Consider the following 20,992-nt stretch of genomic DNA (forward strand, 5'->3'; position numbering starts at 1 on the left):
CTGGGCTCTGCAAGGGGCGTGCTTTCCCGGAGGGGTTTAAGCGAAACAAGACTGTGGGTTTCCCAGCCTGGAGCCTCATTCCATCTTGGCTACGGCAGGTAAATGTGGATTGCATAGTTATGTTGCTGTGTAACTTACCTGCCGTACTGTTTATCCCATGGTCTTGCTTCCTGTCTGCCACTGGGTCTCTGGAGACACCTTTTCATCCGTGGTGTAGGATGAATGGGTGGTCTCTGCCCTGTCGTTTGGCCTAGGGCATTACAGGGATAGTAGGGTCCTAGGTTCGTGAGCATGAGCCCCCTTACCATCTGATGCTCATGCGCTAGGAGTCCAGGGAGAGCTCAGGGTTACTTTAGGTGGTGACCAGCTCCTTGTGCCCTGCTATCTTGCTTTGTAGCCACTTCCATTGCACGGTGGGGGGTTTTCCCCGCTCCCCGTCCTGACAGTAAGCTGCCGATGGGGAGTCAGACCGACTGTCTGGACTCCGGGTAACGCTGGCAGTAGTTGGGGATCTGGGCCGGCTGCCCAGCATCCCTGTAGTGCCGGTGGAGAGACTTCAGTTCCATCTCTACCTGCCGTCGGGAGGTCTTCCCAGAACCAGTCGATGAAGTTCCCTACTTTGGGAGTTGGTAGGAAAGCAGGGGGTATCGCCGTCAAGTTTTTCCAGTTGTAGGGGGGCAGATCTGGCTCTGCTTGTCAGGTAGGTTGGGGATGAACGGAGCTGAGCAGGTGTTGGTAGGTCTGCTCCAGCTCCCACTCCCTTGTTACCAGGTGGGTCATGTCTTTGCTCACCACCCATCCGCCAGCATAAACATGCATGCCCATCCGGTAGTCGTAGATGTCCCAAAACCTAGACTCCTCCATGCTGCCGAGATCAATGTCCTCCTCCAAGACCTCTCATAGTAACCCAGGTCCATCATAATCCTTCCCTTCAGGTAAGTCGTGCTCGGCCGTCCAGGGGGGATGTTGAATGACATGCCACCTTAGGGCCCGGTAAGCGTCCTCTAGCCAAAGCTCTTTACATACCAGGCTCTGGAGCTCTGTTACCCAGTCATCCAGGGGGTGCTCTCCCAAGAGACCCATCCTCATCGCCACACGCTTCTGTAGCCGCTGATCATAACTGAGGAGACTCTCACCTCGCCGCCACTGGGCATTTTCCAGGACATCATTGTGGCGAAACCAACCTCGCCACTGGGTTTTGGAGGGGCCTGGCTACTAGCCTCTTGCCCCAGGATTATGGGCCCTCTCATCAGCTAGGCCTCATTTGTTCACAAAGGACTTGGACTAACTTGAACTCTCAACCCCATGAATTAGACCAGGGTTCAAGTTAGTCCATTACGTTTGGTAATTGTATTTTGTGGATTGCGTCTCAGACAATACTCATTGTGTTAGTTAATTGCGTCTCAGACAATGCTCATTGTATTTTGTTTATTGCGTTACAGACAGAGGGAAGGGGATTTTGTGTACAATTGCTGGGAAGGTTGAATACTGTAAATACATGTGATTGGCTGTTTTTACAAAAGAAGGAAAGTGAGTGGATTCACAGGTTCCGCTCCCAATCACTCCGTGGACTCAACGAGCGCCTGACTTATTCATGTTTTCTATAATCACCCTCTTCTTCTGTATGCCCACCTACACCCATTCTTTTTTAGACTGTAATTTTCCTGATGCCTTGTTGTTCTGGTCTCGGTGCGGGGCCCCCCTCTCCGCGGTTGTCCCCTTAGCACTTGTGGCCTCAGTAGAAATATTAGTTATTCCCTGAAACGTAGCCTGGGCACGCTAAGTACCCGAATGTTTACCTATTTGGGGTGTTCTTGTATCTTCCCACACCCTTTAGTGGGCGTCCTTGTTATCTCCAAGGTAGCCCTAATTCTGCATCTAAGGATATGTGTACATATAGTCATTATTCTATCTTTATTTCCCCTGGCATATTATTTCCCCCTCGCCCATTTCCTATTTTTCCCTTTTTCCCTTGTCCTTCAACGTTATGCCCACTTCATCCATAATTACCCTCTTGAGTAATTACCCCGTGTGTGGCCTTGGTTGGGGTACATGAAGTGATGGGGTTACCATCCCCTGCTGACTGTATATGTGTATCCACCCTAGCCCACCTCTGGTTGGTTCTGCCTATCGGAGGCACACTTCCGGTCCGGCAGGAATCTAGTTGCGTCACCTCCGGGGTGCGTTCCATGCTGGAACGCATGCCGCACGACACATACCGCACTTCCGGTTTGGCAGCTACTCGGGTGCGTCACTTCCGGCGTGCGTTCCACGCTGGCACGCACGCCGCTCGCCAGCAACACTGGGCTGGCCGTATCACACTCACCGGATATCCGTCCGGCCTATTACCTGTGTGGACGCATCCCAGCGTGCGTTCCACCTTGGAACGCACTAATTACGGCGGCTGCACTTGAGCCGTCCTTCCCTCTTTCTCCCCCCCTCTGGGTAATTGTCTCATCCTAAGGACATGGGCGCATAGGGTATTTAAAGGGCGAGGCATTACAGCACGACTGCCTCAGACCCAGCTTCCCACACTGACGGCGGCACCATGTAAGTACCGGTATACTATATCCAGTATAGCGTATATACGGCCTAGTTCCTGAGTTTTACTTCAGGCATTTGTGCATTTTAGGTATTTTCCAGGCGGGTAGCCCTACACCTGAGGAGCTACGAACCTTGCTATCATTATCCTGGAGTGCTGACTAGGTATTTATTTAGGATCCTCCTATCCGGGTTATACTGGTTAGGGTTATGTATGTATTTAGGGATCATTATGCTCATTGTGTTTTGTATAGCTAGGTAGGTTCGGGGTGATCATTCTTTATGCCCCTGCATGAACCCCTGCACAAATTATCCCCACGTGATCCTTATGCCATCGCCAATCTCAGGTACTTACTAGGACTTTATCTTCTTAGCGCTTCCTGTGTAATTCCATGTTTGTCCTATATATTCTTACCTAAGCCTCTGTTTTCTATTTAGAGTTGCAGTTTGCATCTAGGCGTTCGAACTCACTAACCGTGCCGCTGATTGATCGTATGTATTCTGCCATCTGGCAACTACCTACTTATTCTGGGTCTGTTGTAGCGTTATAAGTGTTTATTTACGCATTTATTTACGCACATATCATTGGACTGGGCCTGCTATCGCTACTGTCACAGGCTTCTGGTCCTCATTATACCTACCCCATATCACCCCCTGATGATCCCACTGCTGTGGGTGAAACGCGTCGGGGTTGTAGGTCATCTATTGTTATTGGTATATTTATGTTTATGTGTGCGTGTGTCTGTCTGTATATTTTTTACCTTCTTGGTGGACCCTGTACCTCCTGGCAAACTGTCACGAGGGCAGTATACAGGGGACACCTTTCCAATTTTCTAATTGTGTGCTGGTTTTCTGTACGGGTACCACTCTGTACCTATCTCCCTCCACTGTTCACTTTACCAGGGACAGCCAGGAGGTTGGGATTAGGCACGTGGACAGGGCGTCCCCACCATCAGGAGACATCCCTGGGCTGAGGACCAGTTTAGGGCAATAGTGCTAGGGATTTATTTCCCCACCACTTACCCAGTGCATCTGGCTGTACACTGGCCTCTTACCTCGGATTCAGCATTTAGACTTCCTTTGATTTTGTATACTTCTACATTTCTTATTAAATTTAGTCATCTTATGTTATAACAGGGTACCTTTGCTGGACTTTTTGTTTTTACAAAACCCTGTGGGTGGTAACATTGTTGGAGGATGTGTATAAATCAATGCTTGTGTTAAAATAATGGGAGTTCCTGTTTTAACCCTCAAGGTGAAGTGTCGTCTCATTCTTGGGGGAGGATTTATTGCATGCTGTCCCAGTTTGACTGCTAGGAGTGTAAACCTACACTGCGTGCAGAATTATTAGGCAAATGAGTATTTTGACCACATCATCCTCTTTATGCATGTTGTCTTACTCCAAGCTGTATAGGCTCGAAAGCCTACTACCAATTAAGCATATTAGGTGATGTGCATCTCTGTAATGAGAAGGGGTGTGGTCTAATGACATCAACACCCTATATTAGGTGTGCATAATTATTAGGCAACTTCCTTTCCTTTGGCAAAATGGGTCAAAAGAAGGACTTGACAGGCTCAGAAAAGTCAAAAATAGTGAGATATCTTGCAGAGGGATGCAGCACTCTTAAAATTGCAAAGCTTCTGAAGCGTGATCATCGAACAATCAAGCGTTTCATTCAAAATAGTCAACAGGGTCGCAAGAAGCGTGTGGAAAAACCAAGGCGCAAAATAACTGCCCATGAACTGAGAAAAGTCAAGTGTGCAGCTGCCAAGATGCCACTTGCCACCAGTTTGGCCATATTTCAGAGCTGCAACATCACTGGAGTGCCCAAAAGCACAAGGTGTGCAATACTCAGAGACATGGCCAAGGTAAGAAAGGCTGAAAGACGACCACCACTGAACAAGACACACAAGCTGAAACGTCAAGACTGGGCCAAGAAATATCTCAAGACTGATTTTTCTAAGGTTTTATGGACTGATGAAATGAGAGCGAGTCTTGATGGGCCAGATGGATGGGCCCGTGGCTGGATTGGTAAAGGGCAGAGAGCTCCAGTCCGACTCAGACGCCAGCAAGGTGGAGGTGGAGTACTGGTTTGGGCTGGTATCATCAAAGATGAGCTTGTGGGGCCTTTTCGGGTTGAGGATGGAGTCAAGCTCAACTCCCAGTCCTACTGCCAGTTTCTGGAAGACACCTTCTTCAAGCAGTGGTACAGGAAGAAGTCTGCATCCTTCAAGAAAAACATGATTTTCATGCAGGACAATGCTCCATCACACGCGTCCAAGTACTCCACAGCGTGGCTGGCAAGAAAGGGTATAAAAGAAGAAAATCTAATGACATGGCCTCCTTGTTCACCTGATCTGAACCCCATTGAGAACCTGTGGTCCATCATCAAATGTGAGATTTACAAGGAGGGAAAACAGTACACCTCTCTGAACAGTGTCTGGGAGGCTGTGGTTGCTGCTGCACGCAATGTTGATGGTGAACAGATCAAAACACTGACAGAATCCATGGATGGCAGGCTTTTGAGTGTCCTTGCAAAGAAAGGTGGCTATATTGGTCACTGATTTGTTTTTGTTTTGTTTTTGAATGTCAGAAATGTATATTTGTGAATGTTGAGATGTTATATTGGTTTCACTGGTAAAAATAAATAATTGAAATGGGTATATATTTGTTTTTTGTTAAGTTGCCTAATAATTATGCACAGTAATAGTCACCTGCACACACAGATATCCCCCTAAAATAGCTAAAACTAAAAACAAACTAAAAACTACTTCCAAAAATATTCAGCTTTGATATTAATGAGTTTTTTGGGTTCATTGAGAACATGGTTGTTGTTCAATAATAAAATTAATCCTCAAAAATACAACTTGCCTAATAATTCTGCACTCCCTGTATTCGTGTGGTTTCCTATTCAACTGTCTACAGCATTCATATGCTTGAGAGGATTTATCTGCTTCTTCGGTTCGGTGATTGTGGTGTCTGCCAGAGGGCTTGGAAACCTCAGGAAAACGCTAGGAGCATTTGTCAACGGAGGTACTCAGTCGGGGGGCCAGGTGATCCGTTACAATCATACCAAACTTCCTTTCTGTCTGCATCCCTGTAGTCCGCGGCCGCCTCCTCGCCATGGAACACTGTCCGAAGACTAGCTGATTCCATCCTGCTGTATCCAGGGGCGCTGTACGGATACTAGCGTTGCCCTCCATATACTCCACGAACTGTGTCTCCGAGCTGCTCCTCCTCGCACTAGGACACCATCCCACTGCTGCCACCACTGTAACGGATCTCCGGGCACCCGACTGGGTACCTCCGTTGATGGGTGCTCCTAGTGCTTCCCGAGGGCTCCAAGCACTCCGCTCGACACCGTAACCACCACAGGAACAAGGAACAGGATGGCTGTAAAAATGTTATGGAAAGGGCTAGAGGGCTGAAAATGGCATAAAAATGTGGTTAAGAGCATGGCAAGTGCGCTGCAAACAAATGTGGATAGGGAAATGACTTTAAAGAACATAAAATACGTAAAAATTACAACTAATAATCTTGATCTAGGAGGACGAAGTCCATATGGAGTAGGAGGTTGAGGAGGCGGTGGATGTGGCGGTGTAGGTGGAAGCGGCGGTGGAGGAGGAGGAGGTAGCCTACACTGCTTTTTGGTTTTAAATTTATTTATATATTTTTTTAATTAGGGTACACCCCAAAACATTGGGAAATATAACCTGTGATAACGCCCTCCAGCCGTGCTAAACACACGTTCAGACAATACACCGGCTGCAGGGCAGCACCTCCAAGGGGTAAAGGGCAAGCTCAGGCCGTGTGCCCAATTTGGAGACCCAGAAGTTGCAGGGGCTGACCCCTGTCAGTCAGTTCATGTTGGCGTGTGCACACTTACTGCTCCACCATGTTGCACGTCCCCGTGACGTCCACCATCCATTTGGATATCTGCTCTATCAAGTTTCCATGTTCTTTTCTGTGCCTACCATGGTGATCACGGTTAGCGGCGAATCAGGGTTCCACGCCGGAGAGGGAGCGTGAGAAAGAGAGACCACATCCAAGGGAGGTCAATGGCTGCAATGGGATGAAGCGGAAATGTGGGAGAAGCTATTAAAGCAGAAGGATCGAATGAAAGGGTCAATTAAAGACGAAGTTTAGAAATGTAAGTCCCTGTCACCTATGCAGAGCAGGGGTTTATTCATGTCAAAAATTGTAAAATGTTCACTGCAGAACACTCCAGTGATGCCCGTGATCTGATTTGGGTGCCACCCTGCTGTGAACGGGGATCCTTCTCCTCATCCTCCAGACCTAGACAGTACGCCTGCTACTGCCCACCGCAGCAAGGGACCGAGCACACCAAAGCCGGCTCCAAGGAGTTCCCTGACGTGGCAGTTCTTCAGACAATGTGCTGACGAGAAGACACGAGTGGTTTGCACGCTGTGCAATCAGAGCCTGAAGCGAGACATAAACGTTCTCCACCTGATCACAACCTGCATGACCAGGCATCTAAGTGCAAAGCAGGAGCTGCAGTGGAGAAGACACCTCAAAAACCAAGAAAGGTCTCTGACTCCTCCTGCTTCCTCTTCTGCTGCAGTCGTGGCCTCTTCATCCACCTCTGGAGTGACAGTGCCACCTGCCACCCCGCAGAGGATCTGCAGACAACACCACCACCTGGGTCACCAAGCATCTCCACAATGTCCCACGGAAGCGTTCAGCTCTCCATATCCCAAACGCTGGAGAGGGAGAGGAAGTACCCCCCTACCCACCCGCGATCCCTGGCCCTGAATGCCAGCATTTCTAAATTACTGGCCTTTGAAATGCTGTCATTCCGTCTGGAGGAGAAGGATAGTTTTAAAGGCCTTATGGCGGTGGCTGTCCCACAGTACGTGGTGCCCAGCCGCCACTACTTTTCCAGGAGAGCCATCCCTTCCCTGCACAACCAAGTGGGGGACAAAATCAGGTCTGCACTGCGCAACGCCATCTGTGGCAAGGTGCACCTGACTACGGATACGTGGACCAGTAAGCACGGTCAGGGCCGTTATATCTCCATAACAGCACACTGGGTAAATGCAGTGGCGGCTGGGCCTGAGGCGGAGAGCAGTTTGGCGCATGTCCTTCCACCACCGAGGATTGCAGGGCGCTTCAGTTTGCCTCCTGTTGCTTCCTCCTCCTACTCCGCTTCCTCATCCTCTACCGGCTCCTCATCCGGTCAGCGTAACCCCTTCACCACCAACTTCAGCACAGCCAGGGGTAAACGACAGCAGGCAGTGTTATAACGTATCTGTTTGGGGGACAAACCCCACACCGCGCAGGAGCTGTGGACGGGCCTTGAACAACAGACCGATGAGTGGTTGGTGCCAGTCAGCCTCAAGCCCGGCCTGGTGGTGTGCGATAATGGGCGAAATCTCGTAGCAGCTCTGGGACTAGCCGGTTTGACGCACATCCCTTGCCTGGCGCATGTGCTGAATTTAGTGGTGCAGAGATTCCTTAAACATTACCCCGACATGTCAGAGCTGCTGCATAAAGTGTGGGCCGTCTGTGCGCGCTTCCGGCGTTCTCACCCTGCCGCTGCTCGCCTGTCAGCGCTGCAGCGTAACTTCGGCATTCCCGCTCACCGCCTCATATGCGACGTGCCCACCAGGTGGAACTCCACCTTGCACATGCTGGACAGACTGTGCGAGCAGCAGCAGGCCATAGTGGAGTTTCAGCTGCAGCACGCACGGGTGAGACGCTCTGCGGAACAGCAACACTTCACCACCAATGACTGGGCCTCCATGCGAGACCTGTGTTCCTCGTTGCGCTGTTTCGAGTACTCCACCAACATGGCCAGTGCCGATGACGCCGTTCTCAGCGTTACTATCCCACTTCTATGCCTCCTTGAAAAAACGCTGCAGGCGATGATGGAAGAGGATGTGGCACAGGAGGAGGAGGAGGAGGAAGAGGGGTCATTTCGTAGGGTTTCCGGCCAGTCATTCCCAAGTGGCTCCGAGGGTGGGTTCCTGCACCCACAAACCCAAGGTACACAATTGTCCAGCCAGGGCACAGTTCTGGAGGATGAGGAGGTGGAGGAGGAGGAGGATGAGGAGATGGAGGAGGAGGAACCATGTTCACAGCAGGGTGGCACCCAGACCAGCTCATGACCATCACTGGTGCGTGGCTGGGGGGATACAGAGGACACAGACGATACACCTCCCACAGAGGACAGCTTGTCGTTGCCTCTGGGCAGCCTGGCACACATGAGCGATTACATGCTGCAGTGTCTCCACAACGACCGCCGAGGTGCCCACATTCTAACTTGTGCTGATTCCTGGGTGGCCGCGCTGCTGGATCCCCGTTACACGGACAACGTACCGTCCTTAATTCCCTCACTGGAGCGTGATCGTAAGATGCGCGAGTACAAGCGCACGCTGGTAGACGCGCTGCTGGTGGCATTCATTGTCCCCATTGACTTCAATGGGGTTTGGGTTCGGGGTCAAGTTCGGGTCCCGAACTCGAACTTTTTTGTGAAGTTCGGCCGAACTCGAACATCCAGGTGTCCACTCAACTCTATTTGTCACTAAACATTTTGGAAGGAAAGGCGAGTTCTCTCAGGGGTATCTGTGCCCCCCGCCGCACCGAGCACCCGCTCTGGCCGGGCAGGAAAGCATGTCCATGGAAAACTCGCCCAGTTGGGGCCACACATCAAGTTTGCATGCCCAGAAGTCCAGGAGATCTTGGATCATGGGTTACAGGGTGCAGTCCAAGTATGTCACCGCCTGCTGGTTCAGGTTCTGCTGGATGTCCTGCTGCTGGAGCTGGGTGGTTTCTTCAGAGGGCGGCTGAAGAAAGCTGCTCATTATAGACGGAAGTTGATGCATGTGATGCTGGTGATGCTTCTATCCCCCCCCCCCATCCCCCCCACACAACAGCCCCCCCAGTAAGACCTTAATGAGGACCGCCTGGTAATATGGAGGCTGTACTATAGTGTGAAGGCTGAAATCTGTAGGCTGTAATATAATGTGGAGGCTGTAATATCATGTGGAGACTGGTAATATGGAGGCTGTAATGTAATTTGGAGGTTGTAATATAATATGGAGGCTATAATGTAAAGTGAAGGCTATAATATAATATGGAGGCTGTAATATCATGTGGAGACTGGTAATATGGAGGCTGTAATATAATGTGGAGCCTGGTAATATGGAGGCTGTAATGTGGAGGCTGTAATATAATATGGAGGCTATAATGTAATGTGAAGGCTATAATATAATATGGAGGCTGTAATATAATGTGGAGGCTGTAATATCATGTGGAGATTGGTAATATGGAGGCTGTAATGTAATGTGGAGGCTGTAATATAATATGGAGGCTGTAATATAATATGGAGGCTATTATGTAATGTGAAGGCTATAATATAATATGGAGGCTGTAATATAATGTGGAGGCTGTAATATAATGTGAAGGCTGTAATATAATGTGGAGGCTGTAATATAATGTGGAGGCTGTAATATAATATGAAGGCTGTAATATAATATGGAGGCTGTAATTTAATGTGGAGACTGGTAATGTGGAGGCTGTAATTTAATGTGGAGCCTGGTAATATGGAGGCTGTAATATAATGTGGAGCCTGGTAATATGGAGGCTGTAATATAATGTGGAGCCTGGTAATATGGAGGCTGTAATGTAATGTGGAGCCTAGTAATATGGAGGCTGTAATATAATGTGGAAGCTGTAATATAATATGGAGGTTGTAATATAATGTGGAGCCTGGTAGTATGGAGGCTGTAATAAAATGTTGAGCCTGGTAATATGGAGGCTGTAATATAATGTGGAGCCTGGTAATATGGAGGCTGTAATATAATATGAAGGCTATAATGTAAAGTGGAGGCTGTAATATAATGTGGAGGCTATAAAATAATTTGAAGGCTATAATGTAATGTAGAGGCTGTAATATAATATTGAGGCTATAATGTAATGTGGAGGCTGTAATATAATGTGGAGCCTGGTAATAAGGAGGCTGTAATATAATGTGGAGCCTGGTAATATGGAGGCTGTAATATAATGTGGAGCCTGGTAATATGGAGGCTGTAATATAATGTGGAGCCTGGTAATATGGAGGCTGTAATATAATGTGGAAGCTGTAATATAATATGGAGGCTATAATGTAAAGTGGAGGCTGTAATATAATGTGGAGGCTATAAAATAATATGAAGGCTATAATGTAATATGGAGGCTGTAATATAATATGGAGGTTATAATGTAATGTGGAGGCTGTAATATAATATGGAGGCTATAATGTAATGTGGAGGCTTTAATATAATATGGAGGCCGTAATGTAATGTGGAGGGTGTAATATAACGTGTAGGCTGTAATATAATATGGTGGGTATAATGTAATGTGGAGGATATAATGTAATTTGGAGGCTGTAATATAATGTGGAAGCAGTAATATAATATGCAGGCTGTAATGTGGAGGCTGTAATATAACGTGTAGGCTGTAATATAATATGGAGGCTATAATGTAATGTGGAAACTATAATATAACATGGAGGCTATAATGTAATGTGGAGGCTGTAATATAATTTGGAGGCTGTAATGTAATGTGAAGGCTGTAATATAATATGGAGGCTATAATGTAATGTGGAGCCTGGTAATAGGGAGGCTGTAATATCTTGTGAAGCCTGGTAATATGGAGGCTGTAATATCATGTGGAGGCTGTAATATCATGTGGAGCCTGATATTATGGAGTCTGTAATATGTTGTGGAAGCTGTAATATAATATGGAGGCTGTAATATAATGTGGAAGCTGTAATATAATATGGAGGCTATAATGTAAAGTGGAGGCTGTAATGTAATGTGGAGGCTATAAAATAATATGAAGGCTATAATGTAATATGGAGGCTGTAATATAATATGGAGGCTATAATGTAATGTGGAGGCTGTAATATAATATAGAGGCTATAATGTAATGTGGAGGCTTTAATATAATATGGAGGTCGTAATGTAATGTGGAGGCTGTAATATAATATGGAGGCTGTAATGTAATGTGGAGGCTGTAATGTAATTTGGAGGCTGTAATATAATATGGAGGCTGTAATATAATGTGGAGCCTGGTAATAGGGAGGCTGTAATATCTTGTGAAGCCTGGTAATATGGAGGCTGTAATATCTTGTGGAGCCTGATAATATGGAGGCTGTAATATGTTGTGGAGGCTTTAATAATGTGAAGGCTTTAATATATTGTGGGGCCTGGTAATATGGAGTCTGTAATATTATCTGGAGTCTGTAATATAATATTAAGGCTGTAATTATAATGTGGAGGCTGGTATATAATGTGGACGCTTGTAATGTAATGTGGAGGCCGGTATTTTGGAGGCTGTTATATAATGTGGAGTCTGTAAGATGAATGCTGTAATATCATGTGGAGGCTGGTAATATGGACGCTGTAATATTATGTGGAGGCTGTAATATAGTATGAAGTCTGTAATATCATGTGGAGTCTATAATGTAATGTGGAGGCTGTAAATAAGGAGGCTGTAATATAATGTTGAGGTTAATAATATAGAGGCGTTAATATAATGCAGAGGATATAATGTAATTTACAGGCTGGTAATATGGAGGTTGTCAATTAATGTGGAGGCTATAATGTAATGTGGAGGCTGTAAATAAGGAGGCTGTAATATAATGTTGAGGTTAATAATACAATATAGAGGCGTTAATATAATGCAGAGGATATAATGTAATTTACAGGCTGGCAATATGGAGGTTGTCAATTAATGTGGAGGCTGTGATGTAATGTGGAGGCTGTAGCATAATGTTTAAGCTGTGATGTAGTTGTGATGTAGAGGCCGGTAATACAGAGGCTGTAATATAATGTGGAGGCCAGTAATGTAATATAATATGGAGACTGTAATGTAGAGGCCGGTAATATGGAAGCTGTAATATAATGTGTAGGCCAGTAATGAAATATAGAGGCTGTAATGTAATGTGGAAGCTGGTAGTATGGAGGCTGTAATGTAATGTAGAGGCTAGTTATATGGAGGCTGTGATGTAATCTGGAGGCTGAATATATGGAGGCTGTAACATAATGTTTAGGCTGTGATGTAATGTAGAGGACGGTAATATGGAGTCTGCAATATAATGTGGAGGCTGTAATGTAATGTGGAGGCTGTAATATAATTTGGAGTCTGTAATGTAATACAGAGGCTGGTAATATTAAGGCTGTGATGTAATGTGGAGGCTGGTAGTATGGAGGCTGTAATATAATGTAATGTGGAGGCTGGTAGTATGGAGGCTGTCATATAATGTGGAGGCTGTAATGTAATGTTTAGGCCGTGATGTTATGTAGAGGCCGGTAATATGGAGTCTGTAATATAATGTGGAGGCCGGTAATTTAACATGGAGACTGTTATGTAGAGGCCGTTAATACGGAGGCTGTAATATAACATGGAGGCTGGTAATATTTAGGCTGTAAAATAATGTGGAGGCTGTAATATGTTGTTGAGGTTGATAATATAATATGGAGGCTGGTAATATGGAGGCTGTAATATAATGCAGAGGCTGGTAATATGAAGGCTGTAATATAATGTAGAGGCTTTGATGTAATGTGGAGGCTGTTAGTATGGAGGCTGTAATGTAATGTTTAGGATGTGATGTAATGTAGAGGATGGTAATGTGGAGGCTGGTAATGTAACACGGAGACTGTAATGTAGAGGATGGTAATACGGAGGCTGTAATATAATGTGGAGGCCGGTAATGTAACATGGAGGCTGGTAATTTTTAGGCTGTAATATAATGTGGAGGCTATAATGTAATGTAGAGGCTGTAATATGTTGTTGAGGTTGATAATATAATATGGAGGCTGTGATGTAATGTGGAGGCCATTAAAGGGACACTGACAGGGCCAATAAGCATATTGAGGTATATATATGGCAGTACAGGTCTTATAATGGGTATTACAATCATCTGTCCACATTATACATACAGTAAACTTACGTTTTATAACCTGCTCCAACGCTCTTCAATCTGCCCAAGGGGCGGCGTTTCACCTCTCTTGCGCCCAGCCAGCCTCCCCCAACTGCCGCTTTGAAGCGCCGCCCAGCTCATGAATATTCACTTCGCTGGGCGGCGCTTACTGTCCCCGACTTCACAAGATCCGGTGCATGCGCAGGGCACTGTTAAGCGCAGCGCTTCAGAGCGGGGACCGCAGAAGCCGCCCAGCAAACTGAATATTCATGAGCTGGGCGGCGCTTCAAAGCGGCAGTTGGGGGAGGCTGGCTGGGCGCAAGAGAGGTGAAACGCCGCCCCTTGGGCAGATTGAAGAGCGTTTACTGTATGTATAATGTGGACAGGGGGGATACTTAGATGATTGTAATACCCATTATAAGACCTGCACTGCCATATATATACCTCAATATGCTTATTGGCCCTGTCAGTGTCCCTTTAATATGGAGGCTGTAATATAATGTAGATGCTGTAAATATGGAGACTGTAATATTATGTTGAGGATGATAATATAGAGGCTGTGATGTAATGTGGAGACTATAATGTAATGTGGAGGCTTTAAATATGGAGGCTGTAATATAATGTTGAGGTTGATAATATAATATGGAGGCTGTAATATATTGTGGAAGCTGTAATATAATATGGAGGCTGTAATGTAATATGGAGGCTGGAATATAATGTGGAAGCTGTAATATTATATGTAGGCTGTAATGTAATGTGGAGGCTGTGATATTATGTCGAGCCTGGTAATGTAATGTAGAGGCTGTAATGTAATGTAGAGGCTGGTAGTATGGAGGCTGTAATGTAATGTAGAGGCTGGTAACATGGAGGCTGTAATATAATGTAGAGGAAGATAATGTAATATGGAGGCTATAATGTAATGCAGAGGCTGTAATAGAATGTGGAGGCTGTAATGTAATGTAGAGGCTGGTAATATGGAGGCTGTAATAGAAACATAGATGTAATATGGAGGCTGTCATGTAAGGTGGAGGCTATAATGTAATGCAGAGGCTGTAATACAATGTGGAGGCTGGTAGTATGGAGGCTGTAATGTAGAGGCTGTAATATAATGTGGAGGAAGATAATGTAATATGGAGGCTGTAATAGAAACATAGATGTAATATGGAGGCTGTAATATAAGGTGGAGGCTATAATGTAATGCAGAGGCTGTAATAGAATGTGGAGGCTGGTAGTATGGAGGCTGTAATATAATGTGGAGGTTGATAATATAATATAGAGACTTTATTTTAATGCGAAGGATATGATGTAATTTACAGGCTGGTAATATGGAGGCTGGAAAATGAAAACCACCAGCACTTCTGAGCTCAGCCAATCAGAGCTGGAGGGCGGGGCCTGGAGTTCAGGAACAGCCCCGCCCCCAGAAAGGCCGCCTCTCGGTGCAGTTCTCTTTCAGGTCCGCCCATGCTCCATATAAAGGAGGGCTCTGGGCTGAGCAGTCACTGCTCTCTGCTCCTCACACCTAGAAGATGTCTGGTCGCGGTAAAGGAGGGAAAGGGCTCGGGAAAGGCGGCGCCAAGCGGCACAGGAAGGTGCTCCGTGATAACATCCAGGGCATCACCAAGCCTGCCATCCGCCGCCTAGCTCGCAGGGGAGGCGTCAAGCGCATCTCCGGCCTCATCTATGAGGAGACTCGCGGGGTGCTGAAAGTCTTCCTGGAGAACGTCATCCGGGACGCCGTCACCTACACCGAGCACGCCAAGAGGAAGACCGTCACCGCCATGGACGTGGTCTACGCGCTCAAGCGCCAGGGCCGCACTCTCTACGGCTTCGGGGGTTAATGCTGCCGCCTCCGTCCTCACAGCACAAAGGCTCTTCTTAGAGCCGCCCACATCTTCCCGGGGAGGAGCTACAATGCCACTGAGGGGTTAACACCGCCCGCACATCAGGAGATCAGCGGCGCCCTGTGCTCAGTACAGCCGGAGGTCTACATTACAGAAACCCCCCAATAATCGGTGTAAATCCCGAGGCCCGGGTGTTCTCCACCGCAGCTACGAGACGAGCTGTGCTCGGAGACTGAGGGGTTAATCCGTCCCGCCAATGAGCGGCGCTGGTACAGGTCACATGACCGGCTCCGCCTGTAAATCAGCAGCTCAACTATAGGCGAGAAATTCAAATGAGCGACGAGATCCTGATCTCTCCCAGCCAATAGCAGAGCTCTGGACCCCGCAGCCGTTATTTGCCCGTAGGAGCCTCGTCCTCCTGCACTGAGCGGCCGCACAGCCTCTCTCCAGGGAGCGCCACACTGAGGAGGATGATGGGAGTAGTGATCGGGCATGGAGGAGGAGGAGAGCTTGTAGTGTAACTTCCGATAGCGTTACCGCATCTCATCTAGCTGACAGGGAGGAAAACCGCAGCCACTGTGAGAACGGGGAGACCCGGGAGCAGCTCCGCTGGAGACAGGGTGGGGGCTCTGAGAAGAGCCTTTGGGTCCGGAGAGCGGGGGCGGCGCTCACTTGGCGCTGGTGTACTTGGTGACGGCCTTGGTGCCCTCGGAGACGGCGTGCTTGGCCAGCTCTCCGGGCAGCAGCAGGCGCACGGCGGTCTGGATCTCCCGGGAGGTGATGGTGGAGCGCTTGTTGTAGTGAGCCAGGCGGGAGGCTTCCCCTGCGATGCGCTCGAAGATGTCGTTGACGAAGGAGTTCATGATGCCCATGGCCTTGGAGGAGATGCCGGTGTCGGGGTGGACCTGCTTCAGCACCTTGTAGACGTAGATGGCATAGCTCTCCTTCCTGCTCTTCCTCCGCTTCTTGCCGTCCTTCTTCTGGACCTTGGTGACGGCTTTCTTGGAGCCCTTCTTGGGCGCTGGGGCGGACTTGGCTGGCTCGGGCATTCTGACTGAAGACAAAATCTCGTCTGTTCTCCTCCTGCCACCGCGGCGGTATTTATACACGGGCCATGCAAATGAGCTGCTGCTGACTGCGCGCCGATCTACTGGAGGAGAGGGTCACGTGGTGTCTCCACTTCTCCCAATTGGCAGCCTCACATCCATCCAGCTGAGCCGGGGGCGGAGCAAATAGCGGGGCGGAGCTCACATACATCCAGCTGAGCCGGCGGGCGGAGTAAATAGAGGGGCGGGGCTCACATCCATTCATCTAAGCCGGGGGCGGAGCAAATAGAGGGGCGGGGCTCACATACATCCATTCAGCTGAGCCGGGGGCGGAGCAAATAGAGGGGCGGGGCTCACATACATCTATTCAGCAGAGCCGGGGGACGGAGCAAAAGGAGGGGCGGGGCTCACATAAATACATTCAGCAGAGCCGGGGCGACGGAGCAGCAAGAAGGGAGGGGCGGGGCTCACATCCATCCATTCAGCAGAGCCGGGGGACGGAGCAGCAAGAAGGGAGGGGCTCACATCCATTCATAGAGCAGAGTAGGAGGGCGGAGCAGCAGGAGGGGCTGGGCTCATAGCCATCCATTCTGCTAAACCGGGGGGCGGTGCAGAACTCACATCCATCCATTCAGATGAGCGGGGGGGCGGGGCTAACATCTCTCTTCAGTCTATCAGGGCCTCGCTGCTCGGCTGATAACCGCCCCTCACTGCGCGCCGCCCCCTGCTGGTAGTGATGCCGCCGCTGAGTGTACTGTGCGTGCAGGGGGGTCGTGCGCTCTATCCCTGGACACCAGCGCAGCGATGGAGCCGCTCTTCTCCGCACAGTGACTACGGGACTGTTCTCCCCTTCTCCGGTGGGGAGCGGGAGAAGGCGGCCACTGACGGGTTAATACTGAGGAGGCTATGGGGGCGGGGCTATAGAACTAGTACCTTGGCTTTTGAAATTCCCGCTCAATTACCGTCCGGTAAGAATTCAGCAGCCGTGGAGAAGCTCCGCCCCGGCTCATCTGAATGGATGATGTGAGCCCCGCCCCTCCTGCTGCTCCGCCCCCGCTCTTCTCAGAGCCCCCACCTTCTCTAGGACGGAGCTGCCGCATTGTGTGAATACATGGAAGCCTCATGTCCGAGGCGGATTATTCCCTCATTATAGACCACTGATCGGGAGGATGAGGGGAGTAGTGATCGTATACTCGGGAGGATGGGGGGAGTAGTGATCAGACAGTGGGGAGGATGAGGGGAGTAGTGATCAGACAGTGGGGAGTAGTGATCTGCTGGTGGATGGATGTGAGCCCCGCCGTGCGCTCTATCCCCGGACAACAGCGCAGAGAGAAGGGGGCGGAGCTACAGAACAAGTGCTTTACAGTGATTGGCTGATCTCTGGCTTTTGAAATTCCCGCTCAATTACAGTCCGGTCAGAATCCAGCGGCCGTGGAGGAGCAGTCCATTACACACAGGGGATGAGCCCTCTACAGCAGCAATGTCTGCCCGTACTCGCAGCAGGTCAGGAGCGGTAAGTGCCCCTGTGTGTAATGGACTGCTCCTCCACGGCCGCTGGATTCTGACCGGACTGTAATTGAGCGGGAATTTCAAAAGCCAGAGATCAGCCAATCACTGCAAAGCACTTGTTCTATAGCTCCGCCCCCTTCTCTCTGCGCTGGTGTCCGGGGATAGAGCGCACGGCGGGGCTCACATCCATCCACCAGCAGATCACTACTCCTCACTGTCTGATCACTACTCCCCCATCCTTCTCTTTGGCCGATCACTACTCCCCCATCCTTCTCTTTGGCCGATCACTACTCCCCCATCCTTCTCTCTGGCCGATCACTACTCCCTCATCCTCCCGAGTATACGATCACTACTCCCTCATCCTCCCGAGTATACGATCACTACTCCCCCCATCCTCCCGATCAGTGGTCTATAATGAGGGAATAATCCGCCTCGGACATGAGGCTTCCATGTATTCACACAATGCGGCAGCTCCGTCCTAGAGAAGGTGGGGGCTCTGAGAAGAGCGGGGGATGGGGGGGGCGGAGACAGCATGAGGGGCGGGGCTCACGGGCACATAACTGCTTGTACCAGCGCCGCTCATTGGCGGGACGGATTAACCCCTCAGTCTCCGAGCACAGCTCGTCTCGTAGCTGCGGTGGAGAACACCCGGGGCTCGGGATGTACACAGATTATTGGGGGGTTTCTGTAATGTAGACCTCCGGCTGTACTGAGCACAGGGCGCCGCTGATCTCCTGATGTGCGGGCGGTGTTAACCCCTCAGTGGAATTGTAGCTCCTCCCCGGGAAGATGTGGGCGGCTCTGAGAAGAGCCTTTGTGCTGTGAGGACGGAGGCGGCAGCATTAACCCCCGAAGCCGTAGAGAGTGCGGCCCTGGCGCTTGAGCGCGTAGACCACGTCCATGGCGGTGACGGTCTTCCTCTTGGCGTGCTCGGTGTAGGTGACGGCGTCCCGGATGACGTTCTCCAGGAAGACTTTCAGCACCCCGCGAGTCTCCTCATAGATGAGGCCGGAGATGCGCTTGACGCCTCCCCTGCGAGCTAGGCGGCGGATGGCAGGCTTGGTGATGCCCTGGATGTTATCACGGAGCACCTTCCTGTGCCGCTTGGCGCCGCCTTTCCCGAGCCCTTTCCCTCCTTTACCGCGACCAGACATCTTCTAGGTGTGAGGAGCAGAGAGCAGTGACTGCTCAGCCCAGAGCCCTCCTTTATATGGAGCATGGGCGGACCTGAAAGAGAACTGCACCGAGAGGCGGCCTTTCTGGGGGCGGGGCTGTTCCTGAACTCCAGGCCCCGCCCTCCAGCTCTGATTGGCTGAGCTCAGAAGTGCTGGTGGTTTTCATTTTCCAGCCTCCATATTACCAGCCTGTAAATTACATCATATCCTTCACATTAAAATAAAGTCTCTATATTATATGATCAACCTCAACATTATATTACAGCCTCCATACTACCAGCCTCCACATTCAATTACAGCCTCTGCATTATAGCCTCCACCTTACATTACAGCCTCCATACTACCAGCCTCCACATTCTATTACAGCCTCTGCATTATAGCCTCCACCTTATATTACAGCCTCCATATTACATCTATGTTTCTACTACAGCCTCCATATTACCAGCCTCTACATTACATTACAGCCTCCATACTACCAGCCTCTACATTACATTACAGCCTCCACATTACATTACCAGGCTCCACATAATATCACAGCCTCCACATTACATTACAGCCTACATATAATATTACAGCTTCCACATTATATTCCAGCCTCCACATGATATTACAGCCTCCATATTACATTACAGCCTCTATATTATATTACAGCTTCCACAATATATTACAGCCTCCATATTATATTATCAACCTCAACATTATATTACAGCCTCCACATTTAAATCCTCCACATTACATTATAGTCTCCACATTACATCACAGCCTCTATATTATCATCCTCAACATTATATTACAGTCTCCATATTTACAGCATCTACATTATATTACAGCCTCCATATTAATGGCCTCCACATTACATCACAGCCTCCATATTATATTATCAACCTCAACACCATATTACAGCCTCTACATTACATTATAGCCTCCACATTATATTACAGCATAAAAATTACCAGCCTCCACATTACATTACAGCCTCCATGTTACATTACCGGCCTCCACATTATATTACAGCCTCCGTATTACCATCCTCTACATTACAGTCTCCGTGTTACATTACCAGCCTCCACATTATATTACAGACTCCATATTACCGTCCTCTACATTACATCACATCCTAAACATTACATTACAGCCTCCATACTAACAGCCTCCACATGATATTACAGCCTCCACATTATATTACAGCCTACAGATTTCAGCCTTCACACTATAGTACAGCCTCCATATTACCAGGCGGTCCTCATTAAGGTCTTACTGGGGGGGCTGTTGTGTGTGTGGGGGGGATGGGGGGGATAGAAGCATCACCAGCATCATATGCATTAACTTCCGTCTATAATGAGCAGCTTTCTTCAGCCGCCCTCTGAAGAAACCACCCAGCTCCAGCAGCAGGACATCCAGCAGAACCTGAACCAGCAGGCGGTGACATACTTGGACTGCACCCTGTAACCCATGATCCAAGATCTCCTGGACTTCTGGGCATGCAAACTTGATGTGTGGCCCCAACTGGGTGAGTTTTCCATGGACATGCTTTCCTGCCCGGCCAGAGCGGGTGCTCGGTGCGGCGGGGGGCACAGATACCCCTGAGAGAACTCGCCTCTCCTTCCAAAATGTTTAGTGACAAATAGAGTTGAGCGGACACCTGGATGTTCGAGTTCGGCCGGCCAGCGTGCGCTTGTACTCGCGCATCTTACGATCACGCTCCAGTGAGGGAATTAAGGACGGTACGTTGTCCTTGTAACGGGGATCCAGCAGCGTGGCCACCCAGGAATCAGCACAAGTTAGAATGTGGGCAACTCGGCGGTCGTTGTGGAGACACTGCAGCATGTAATCGCTCATGTGTGCCAGGCTGCCCAGAGGCAACGAAAAGCTGTCCTCTGTGGGAGGTGTATCGTCTGTGTCCTCTGTATCCCCCCAGCCACGCACCAGTGATGGCCATGAGCTGGTCTGGG

At 49.0% G+C, this 20,992-nt stretch overlaps 3 protein-coding genes across 3 annotated transcripts in view; 1 reads left to right on the forward strand and 2 right to left on the reverse strand.

Moving 5' to 3' along the window:
• Positions 1 to 14,903: 14,903 nt before the first annotated feature.
• Positions 14,904 to 15,337, forward strand: LOC120986739 (histone H4). Its single transcript, XM_040415453.1, has one exon. It carries the CDS (start codon positions 14,996 to 14,998, stop codon positions 15,305 to 15,307), a length of 312 nt encoding a protein of 103 aa, XP_040271387.1. The 5' UTR covers positions 14,904 to 14,995; the 3' UTR covers positions 15,308 to 15,337.
• Positions 15,338 to 15,847: 510 nt separating this feature from the next.
• On the reverse strand, positions 15,848 to 16,518 carry LOC120986737 (histone H2B 1.1). Its single transcript, XM_040415451.1, has one exon. The coding sequence runs from the start codon at positions 16,357 to 16,359 to the stop codon at positions 15,979 to 15,981; it is 381 nt and encodes a 126-aa protein (XP_040271385.1). The 5' UTR covers positions 16,360 to 16,518; the 3' UTR covers positions 15,848 to 15,978.
• Positions 16,519 to 18,707: 2,189 nt separating this feature from the next.
• LOC120990668 overlaps positions 18,708 to 20,992 on the reverse strand; it is an 83,199-nt gene continuing 80,914 nt past the window's right edge. The window contains exon 6 of the mRNA XM_040419581.1: positions 18,708 to 19,022. Coding sequence (XP_040275515.1) covers positions 18,708 to 19,022 — 315 coding nt within the window. The remainder of the gene's footprint in view (positions 19,023 to 20,992) is intronic.

The sequence above is a fragment of the Bufo bufo genome, chromosome 1 (genome assembly GCF_905171765.1).
Source record: "Bufo bufo chromosome 1, aBufBuf1.1, whole genome shotgun sequence".
In the NCBI taxonomy this organism is placed as follows: Eukaryota; Metazoa; Chordata; class Amphibia; order Anura; family Bufonidae; genus Bufo; species Bufo bufo.

Bases quoted from the DNA above. Each gene is read 5' to 3' on its own strand.
- LOC120986739 (XM_040415453.1), top strand. From the start codon at position 14,996: ATGTCTGGTCGCGGTAAAGGAGGGAAAGGGCTCGGGAAAGGCGGCGCC.
- LOC120986737 (XM_040415451.1), bottom strand. From the start codon at position 16,359: ATGCCCGAGCCAGCCAAGTCCGCCCCAGCGCCCAAGAAGGGCTCCAAG.